This window comes from Magnolia sinica, chromosome 17 (assembly GCF_029962835.1).
Source record: "Magnolia sinica isolate HGM2019 chromosome 17, MsV1, whole genome shotgun sequence".
Taxonomy (NCBI): Eukaryota; Viridiplantae; Streptophyta; class Magnoliopsida; order Magnoliales; family Magnoliaceae; genus Magnolia; species Magnolia sinica.
In genome coordinates, this window is record NC_080589.1 from 3,316,573 (window position 1) to 3,326,949 (window position 10,377).

General features: G+C 39.3%; 1 protein-coding gene across 1 annotated transcript; it reads left to right on the top strand.

Annotated features, from left to right (window-relative positions):
- Positions 1-797: 797 nt before the first annotated feature.
- Positions 798-9,164, top strand: LOC131231962 (neutral/alkaline invertase 1, mitochondrial). Its single transcript, XM_058228388.1, has 6 exons — positions 798-1,779; positions 3,245-3,410; positions 3,712-3,923; positions 5,446-5,939; positions 8,296-8,344; positions 8,441-9,164. The coding sequence occupies exons 1-6, from the start codon at positions 1,039-1,041 to the stop codon at positions 8,765-8,767; spliced, it is 1,989 nt and encodes a 662-aa protein (XP_058084371.1). The 5' UTR covers positions 798-1,038; the 3' UTR covers positions 8,768-9,164.
- Positions 9,165-10,377: the final 1,213 nt, after the last annotated feature.

The following is a 10,377-nucleotide window of genomic DNA, read 5'->3' on the forward strand; positions in this document are numbered from 1 at the left end:
CTATTATTGGGAGATTACAGCAAGCAATATTGCTAACTTTAACACTTGAATGTGGACCGTTTCCATATTTCGCTTTCTGACCGTTTATCTGAAGACCAAAATTTGAAAGGTTAAGAATATTTATTGATATTTGTTTAACGATTATAGTCAATCTATAGATCATCATTACATTTCTACGGTCTAGATTTCTAATCCATAGCTTCGATTGTCAAAACATAAAACGTGTGTTTCATGTACAAATGTGCACGCCACGTATCATGTAATTCCCTTCAACCGAAACCGTCAATGCTTGTCATCTGGACAAAATCGCCCCTAACACCTAACCGAGAGAAAACACGTCCGTCCTTCCTTCCGACGGGGGGCATTTTCGTACACGTATTTTATCTTCTGAAATTCACGTGTAAAAGAATTCGCTTTGTCTCCGTCGCGACTGACAATAAATTGTATGTCTCTTTCCACTGGTGTCCACATACTGAGTGATCCGATGATCTGAACCATATAAAAAATACAATAGCATCACTTTATATATGAAATTATAATGGAAGAAAAAATATTCTTCAATGGGTCGGATTAATATAAATGGTCGTTACTCATACCTCAGTGAAAAACTCATAACAGTTTCAAAATGAAGTATTTTATCATAATATATCTTATAAATCATATTATAGACAGTACAGATCATGTGATAATTTTATCAGGTAGTCTCACTGTGTGGAGACACACACTAGAGAATATATCGCGACGGAGGAAATTGAACTCTTGAAAACCGACCCCTCTTTCTTTCCGTCGCGGAACTTTCCTTTTCCCACTTACAAAATCACACCATCTCCTCTCTCCCTCTCAGAAGAAAAAAACCATTTTCCGTCTGCTTTCTCAAAAAATCATTTATTCTCCTTCATTTGCTTTCAAAAATCTCTGTTTTCTATTTTTCAATCCAAACAGAGATCTCTGTAGATAATAGTCATACACCTTTCTTCTGTATATTTCCTTTTTAAAAAAATAAATCCCATTTCTTCCCATTTTGCTCCTCTCTTTGGTATGAATCCTATCCCTTCTATGGGTATTTCTGTCATGAAACCCCACTGCAGGATTCTGGTCAGTTGCAAAACCCCCCTATTTTCCGTTTTCCCAAAATGCTCCCATTCCCCGATCGAAGATCTCTCCCGCCGCGGGTTGAAATTAGCTCGAGATCGACGGCGTTCGGATCGACGTCCTTTCCGAATTCTAAGTCTCCGGGATCCGAAACGGCGGTCCTCGCATGGTACCTGTTCGAATTGGGGCCAATCTAGGGTGGGCCGCGGCAGGGGCATTTTGGTAATTCCACATGTCGCGTCCGATTTCCGGCAGCTCTCGACGTCCGCCGATCCCCAAGCCGGCGGTGCCGCGAAGAGCTTTCAGGATATTTACATTCAAGGGATGGGCGTGAAGCCTCTTGTCATTGAGAGGATCGAAAGGGGGGTGGAGGAGGAGGAGCGGAGGTTAGATGGCAGTGGCGTAGATGTAAATACTGCCGACTCGGAGCTTGTGGAAGAGGTGAGCGTGCCGGCAAGAGAGGTGTCGGAGAGCGAGAGGGAGGCGTGGAAGCTGCTGCGCGATGCGGTGGTGACCTACTGCGGGAGCCCAGTGGGGACGGTCGCAGCGAACGACCCTGCTGATAATACACCGTTGAATTATGATCAGGTGTTTATACGTGACTTCGTCCCGTCAGCACTCGCTTTCTTGCTTAAAGGCGAGGGTGAGATTGTCCGGAATTTCCTTCTCCATACGTTGCAATTGCAGGTGATTTGTTGGGCAATCTTAATTGCCAATAATTTGATTTTATTCGTAGTTTCTCAATCTAATACCTTTTGGGTTAGTTGTATTTTTGTCGGTTTCATTCTAATTGTATATGCAAATTGCAATTTGAATAATGAACTTTACGTCTGCGATTTCCTTGATTTGATTATATGGTGGTGTTGATGAGATGTGCCTTCTTTAACAACCTTATTGATACATGTTTTTCAATTTTCAATGTGCATTGCTTGATTGCCTTTACTGGCATCCTGTATTGTTAATCTCAACCCTCGGCGTTTTTGAAACACTGATACTGGGTCTTGTTGGTGGCGAGTTTAACCACCTCTTCACAATCAGACCATCACGGGAGGTGGGGCATGGTTCAAATTTTTCTGGGTGTGGTTTGATCAACTTGGGCCTGCTTCCCATCATGGCTAGCCACCAATAAGAAGCTTTCTCTGTTGATGTTTGAACAGGAACATTCCACTGTATGTGTAGGGACATTATGTTGGTGCAGATCATTTGGACTATTAGTGGAATGTGCTGCGTTGCTGTGTATCTTTTGTACACTGTCAATCGCACGCTTGAAACGTTGTAAAAGCCCATTACACTTTTTAAACAGCTTGTTAGATGCCATCATAGTTTAACCGCCATTTCATGATCAGACCATAACAGGAGGTGGAGCATGGTTTGGCTTTTTTGTGGGTGGTTTGATCAAGTGGGGCCAGCTTCCCACCATGGCGAGGCCACCAATAGCAAGCGTTCTCTGTTGGCTTGTTGAACCAGAACATTACACTATCGTGTATGGACAGAATGTGGGTGCAGCTCATTTGGGACATTAGCATCATATGCTGCGTGCTGTGTACCTGTGGTCAGCCATGTTAATCACAAGTTTGAAACTATGTCAAAGTCTATTAAAATTTTTAAACAGCTTCTTAGATGCATTCACAGTGTCAACCATTTTGTTTTGTTTCCAGTAGAGATGATTTTTATCCTGAGGCTTGGACTTTTTACAAGTCAGTTTCTTTCTCCAGTAAATGGAGGTGAATATGTGATTGTTCAACGCCATCTTCAAAACGCTGCAGAACTCAACCACTGTGCACATGGAATATAAATAAGGAAATCTGGACCTTAACAAAATGTGGTCCCTGTTATGGATGGAGAATATCCTGAAAATCACACTCTTCGGATGATCTTAACCATCTTTTTCCCCCTTCAAATTAGGGTTTCTGGCCATTTTATTTTAACCGTCCATTGATATGCACCCATTGGATGGCTAGTATCATTCAATCAATGTGATTTTCGAGTTATGCTCCATCGACAATGAGTTCCTCAATTTGGATGGATCGGATTTTTGTATTATCCGTACCACACATTTAATCATATGAAGAATTCATACTGCGTTTTCTTCTTGTGCTTTGATGTGCTTTAAAATTCTCAATTTTTTTTTTTTTTTCCCTTTTTGGTCCAGAGTTGGGAGAAAACTGTGGATTGCTACAGCCCTGGTCAAGGGTTGATGCCTGCTAGTTTTAAAGTTAGAACTGTCCCTCTTGATGGCAGCAACGAAGCATTTGAGGAAGTTTTGGATCCAGATTTCGGCGAGTCAGCCATTGGTCGTGTCGCTCCTGTTGATTCTGGTAATTGTTAATTATTTAAATTTTAGATTGTCGCAAAGGGAGAGAGAGGGGGGAGGAGGGAGAAAGGGAATAGGGAGAGAGATGTCACATGGCAGAGTGTGCAAGGAGAGAGTGTGTGTGCAAGGTCTTAAATTGGTGCATCGGGTATCATATCATTCACCCCTGAAACGGCCCTGTATCACCCCTATATCCACCTGTTTCAGGCGGATACGGCTGTATCATTCATGTGCGATACATACTAGTTTTGGACAATACTTTCAACCTTGATATCAACTAAGAGGTTTATTCTTATCTTTACCAGGTTTATGGTGGATTATCTTGTTGAGAGCTTATGGAAAGATCACTGGTGATTACGCATTGCAAGAAAGGGTGGACGTCCAAACAGGCATAAAACTGATCTTGAATTTATGCTTATCAGATGGGTTTGACATGTTTCCTTCTCTGTTAGTCACGGATGGCTCTTGCATGATAGACCGGCGGATGGGTATCCATGGACACCCTCTTGAGATCCAAGTAAGTTGAGTTTCAATGGATTTCATATTTCTAAATGCACCTTTGTACATGCTTATTTATAAAATGATGAAAACATATCAGGTAAATGAATGTGGGTTGAGAAAAGATAAACTAAACACCAGTGTTTAAATAGCAAATAGCATGTGGCATAGCGTTCACCCCTCTAAAGCATGATGTGTAAGCTACATAGCGTGTAGCACAATGTTCATCCCTTTGAAGTATGAGGCGTAAGCTACTCAGTGTATGGTGTGAGCTACATGCTACTATTAGATTTTTAATCAAGGTTTTGCTTGGTTGCACCAATTTTATGATATTTTAAACCAAATTAGACTGATTAATAATGAAATTTAACAAAATCTCATGATATTTTGTGCAACCAATTGCAACCGAAAGTAATAGAAAAAGATCAATGATTAAGTATAAAAGTAAAGGAAGAGTAACAAAATTGATTTAGTGCTGTTACTTATATTATTTTACTAAAAGCATTGAAAAGATTTACTAATTTTATTGAAAATAGTAAAATGTAAAAAGTTGTTGAAAACATTAATTGATTTTAATGTTGTAGAGAAAAAATAACTTGTAACATGAGCTATGTAGCGTGCAACGTAGTCTATGCAGTGTGTAGCGTATGCAAATTATCATGTACCGTAGGCCACGCGCAATTTAAGGCTATTTTCATGAGCTACTCAACGTTAAGACCAAGCTATACATAGCATGAGTTACATGCTACATAGCGTAAGCTATTTAAACACTGCTAAACGCCACACTTGGTGATAATCATATAAATCAAAATTGACAAAAACTCTTTTCAGCGTAAAAAAATTTACAGTCTTATCCTTTGATCACCACTTCTTTTCCTATTCTTTTTTCTGTGATAATCAACCTTTGGCCTGTCTTCAAAATCTATTTTACACAACAATGTTATATATCAAGACGATTTATCATAGGAAAATGCCTCTACTTCGAACTCTTTGCCAGCCATGGTTTAAATTTGTCCACTACAATTCTGTTTTGTCCAGTCATAGCAGTTTTGGTCTGCAATAAAACTAGTCTAATGACCTATGTGGAACTGAAACACATCCAGAAGCAACAAATACGGGACCGGATTGGAGGAGTGGGGGTGAGTTATACTGGTTTTGGTCTTGCACTCCAAAATCACCTTTTTAAACCCTTGTTATCAGCGTGCCTGATTTATCATATATGGGCATTCTACTTGGTTGTGACCCAAATACATGCTTCTCAGATTACCATCTTTCCTATTTAGAAATCTTTCTTGAATATCTTCTTACAACCATCCACAGTTTGTATCTACGAACCCTATGGTAGGAAGTATGGCTTGTGGTCAACTTTCCTATTTCGACAATAAAAAAAGAATAAAATATCTGAACATGGTATTATAGTATCTCCTGTCCCGTTTGCAATTTCTTCATTTATCTTTTTGGTTTGCATCTGATTTCAATGTTGATTATTTCTCCATTGGCATTATGCTTCTACCATCTGGTTGACAAGTTCAGTTTCACAGGCATTGTTCTACTCAGCGTTGCGGTGTTCCCGTGAAATGATCGTAGTCAATGACGGATCCAAGAATCTTGTCCGAGCAATCAATAATAGACTCAGTGCACTGTCATTTCACATCAGAGAGTATTATTGGGTGGATATGAAGAAGATCAATGAGATATACCGCTATAAGACAGAAGAATATTCTCATGATGCTATTAACAAATTCAATATTTATCCTGATCAGATTCCTGCTTGGCTGGTGGATTGGGTTCCTGATAAAGGTGGTTATCTCATAGGCAATTTACAGCCAGCTCACATGGATTTTAGGTTCTTTTCACTCGGCAATCTCTGGGCGATAGTTTCATCTTTGGCGACCCCAAGACAATCTGAGGGTATTCTGAATCTCATTGAAGACAAATGGGATGATCTTGTTGGGACCATGCCGCTCAAAATATGCTACCCTGCTTTAGAAGACGAGAAGTGGCGTATAATCACTGGTTGCGACCCAAAGAACACGTGAGTCTTCTTCACAACTTTGTGGGATTTTCAGTGAACATGTCTTGTGCTTTCGTAAGACCACTTTGATGAGATTTAAGCTGTTCACCAGGTGGGCGTGCCATGTAGGTGCCCTGTCACAGATATGAGGCCAGTCCACTCACCAGATCAGGTGGGCCATACTGCCCAAACACCCTGTTCACCTGAGCAGTGAAATTGTCAATCTCGTTTGTTTTTTCCATTGGACTGCCCTGGTTTTTGGGACAGTACATCTGCATGGTAGTACCTGACTTGTGGATGGTTTAGATCTCTTGCACCCATGCCAGGTTGGCACATGTGGTGGCATGTAGGCTTATCAAATCTCTAAATGCTTTACCTTTTTCTCCTTCCTTTACTCGTGAGTTTTAAGGGGCATTATTGAATGGATTCCGAATGCAACAACAAAAAAGGTATTCTGTATCGGTAACAGTGGCCGTAATGGTCACCACCATTACCGATACGGGTATCGGTCGATATGGGGGTGTCATGGCCGTTACGACTCCCGTAACGGTTGAATTTTTTTTTTTTTTTGTTTAAATCCAAAAAATTCTGAAAAAATATCTAGAAAATCCAAAATAATGTAAATATTCAAATTATGTATTTATTTATTTTTAACATATTTATAGTAGCGTAATGGTCCACTCTTTGGTGAGAGTGTTGTATCGGGTCGTCTGGTGAATTTATGGATAGGATTATGTATCTTTAATGTTTATACATTACAATCAAGCATTAAAACTAGAAATTGATTTTAAAAAGGGGCATAAATACCACATTTTAAAAAATTGTTTGAAAAAATGGCTCTGGGAGCTTCTATTCGCTCAAATTGCTTCAATATATGGTTTTAATCCTAAAAATTATAGTAAGAGTGGTCGAAATCTACTGTAGAATGATCTAGGAGAGTTTTTGGAACGAAGAGAGTGAAAAAATGGGGAGAAAAATGGATTTAAATAGAAAAAAAGTAGATGTTGTTATGCCCTGTAATGGCCGTTACAGCCCCTGTAATGGCTCATGCGGTCTCAAAAAACCAACTGCCCCGTTTCAACCCCTAATTGCACAATGGTCATGACCATTACCTATACGTATTGGCCTTTACGGCTGTATCATAATGGATACAGAACACCTTGACAACAAAGCACTTGTCATAAACTCAGATTGGAACTCAACTTGTTCTCATGGGCTGTCTGCTTGAAACTGGTCTAACTGTTGGTCCAACCAGCCTGACCCTTGATAACAACATGATGTTTTAAATGAATAAAAAGAATGAACTAAGGTTTGCAGGAGCATTTATATAGAAGAGGTGATCCAAGGCACGTGTATCAATATGGCACCTGTGCGCAAAGCTAGAATCCTACAATAAGTGGGTTCTAAAGTATGAACATGCTTTCTCTTGAAATTCAGCTCCTGTTGGGTTGCGCATGGACTACAGTTGCAGTTGGGCATGTGGAGTAGAGAGCACTTTTTATTTTTTATTATTTTTAAAATTTTTGTGAAGTCCTTTCCAGAAGGCCACATTTCATCCTTGCGCTTTAATAGCACTTTATTCAAATATTTGTTGCAGCCAAATGCATTTTAGGCCACTTGGAAATCCATTTCTTGAGTTTTCCAAGTATCCAAATGAGCAAAAATTACAAAGCATGGAAAAAGGAGTAACATCAGAGGAAATGCTCCCATGCTAGGAAAACCTTGAATCTAAACTGTTATGACAAAGTACAGAGTTCAAATTTTGAATGTCTAAAGACGGGTGCCCAAGGTTCTAGGCTTCTCTTGCTTGTCATTCTTACAATTTCTGAGTTGAAACTCAGTGAGTCAATGAAATCTCTGTGCTTTCTGAGTTTGTGGCAGAGACTATCATTGCCCTGGCCATCTTTAAGCTGACTATACTGATTCTCTACATGCATTTTTTAACATTAAATTTACATCATTCTGGTCAAACTTACAACAAATCCAATCTTCCTGAAGCCTCGTATCCAATTGGTCATGAACTTTGTAAGGTGCTGCTCTTCGCAAATCCCAGCATACCCCAAGTTGGGATGGGTAGGCCCACCGCTACACTTTCACCTGGGCCTGACCCAAGTCAGTAGGGAGACCCTTTCGGTCTCTAGGTGGAGACCAAAGATCTTGAGCGACTGATCTGGCAGACCAACTCAAAAGATAAAGCAATACCGTTAATTTCCTCATGCTTGTTCCCAGTCCAAAGTACCATTTGTACAAATAAGAATCCCCTTCCTCACATGATTTCTTCTCCATATAAGTAGATATAGGATCTATAGTATCTGTTATAGGAGCAAGAACTGGGATTTTTTGGACATTGTATCTGACAAGAAATTTCCTTTTGCAGCCCTTGGTCATATCATAATGGAGGATCATGGCCGACGCTGCTATGGCAGGTATGCTCGGATTCATCTCTTCAATATATGGTAATCCATCTGATTTTTTTTTTTTTCCTACACAATCTAACAATTTCCTTTTGCCTGATTTTTCAGTTCACATTGGCCTGCATCAAGATGGGTAGGCCAGATTTAGCCAGGAGGGCTGTTGAGGTGGCCGAGAAGAGGCTCTTGGATGACAAGTGGCCAGAATACTATGACACCCGAACTGGCCGATTCATCGGAAAGCAGGCTCGTCTTAACCAGACATGGACAATAGCTGGATTCCTAACCTCCAAGATGCTTTTGGAGAATCCGGAGATGGCATCCATGCTGACATGCGACGAGGATCTTGAGCTTCTTGAGGGCTGTGCCTGCATGCTGAACAAAACCACTCGAAAGAAATGCTCTCGCCCCACTGCTAGATCTCAGATCCTTGTGTAACAACATCAACCATTCAATGGTCTTACACCTTCAATAATGTATAGTGAACAAAGTATAAAAGAAAAAATAGGAAAGCATTTTCTATTGGAAAATGCAGCATTAAGGGATTCATTTATATATTGTTAGAATGAAACCCTTCTTAGATTAGGTGAAAAATGGCAAATGTATCTCATATTTTTTACCCACATTGTATTTTTATTTGTTTATGAGCTAACAGTAAAGTGGGATTGGAATAGGATCCCTTACATGATTCGGGAATTAGACCCCAAACGCAACTGTGGCTCGACAATGGAACATTTCTGTTTTGTTTTGTTGTAACAATAACAATGTATGTTTACTTATATTCTATCAGTGAGATGGATCAGTAGTAGAAATTAGAAAATATGGATGTTTGTGATTTTCCTGTTTTTTGAGCTCATCTTCTCTTGAGTTTGCTAAGGCCACATGTGCGTAGAGCCAGTCAATACACATGGACATGTGACACATTTTTAGATTCAAGATTTCTATCAGGTGGGCCATGCTATTTAGATCTTCTGCTGAAAAAATCAGGCTCTATACAAAACAAATGCATGGCTATAAAAAATAAAGTGTATCTGTCTGTTTGTTTTATACATTTTTGACCAAGTAACAAGTGAAATTGACTGATTATTAGCCAGCAGATTTGATTAGTGAGACCCACCTAATGGAAAGCTTGGATCTCACACAAGTGTGCCATTTTCAAATCCGTGCTTTATTGAAATTTCCTTTTATACTGAAACTTAAGCTGTCATTGTTACATGTGTGGAGACAATGATTTACAAGTTATTTGCATCTACAACTGTTTGGTGGATCAAATCCCACATCTGATGTGGTTGCAGAAAGGGGGTTAAAAACAACTTGCAGGCATGTTTGGATGCACTAATGGAATCAAATTGCAATTCTCATTCTGATAAAGTGAAAGTAATCAGAACAGTAATTTCCTTGGTCATTAAATGATACGTGGTTTTCTCGTCATGTGACAGAAAAGAGAAGATAAAAGATAGCAGATAGCACTGTTTTGTTGGAATTTCTCAACAAATGCAGTGCTTGTACTCTCATTGTGATTTTGGTAATGAGAAATTGCATTTCTTGAGATAAGAGCAATTACATAATGCCTTGACTGTGCGTGGTGATTTTCAATTCGATCGTTGGAGAAAGAAGTGTATTTTTCTTTTTTGTCTTTTTGTTTTTTCGATTCTCTCTTAGGACACCATACCATTTGTCTGTTATTCTCCTTGATAAAATAAGACTAGAGAATAATTTCTTCCTAATTTACAATTTTTCAATAAGACTGAGAGTAATTTCTTCCTAATTTACAATTTTTCCAAACTTGCAGCTTTCAATGACATGGTATAAGAGTTACGGTTCTTTTAACTATGTTCTCCTTTTAATCTCTTCTTTTCACTTCTTTCTCCAACATTAACAAGTGAGGCCCACTGTTCTATAATCAAGACCATTGGTTTGTTAAATCCCACCATAGGTGGAGACTGCTTGAAATCGCCTGGTTTGAAATCCCAACAACCAATATCACAACCTTTTCTAGTTGAATGTGGATTATTGTTGTATTTCTCTTCTCAACTATCTGTTTGTAG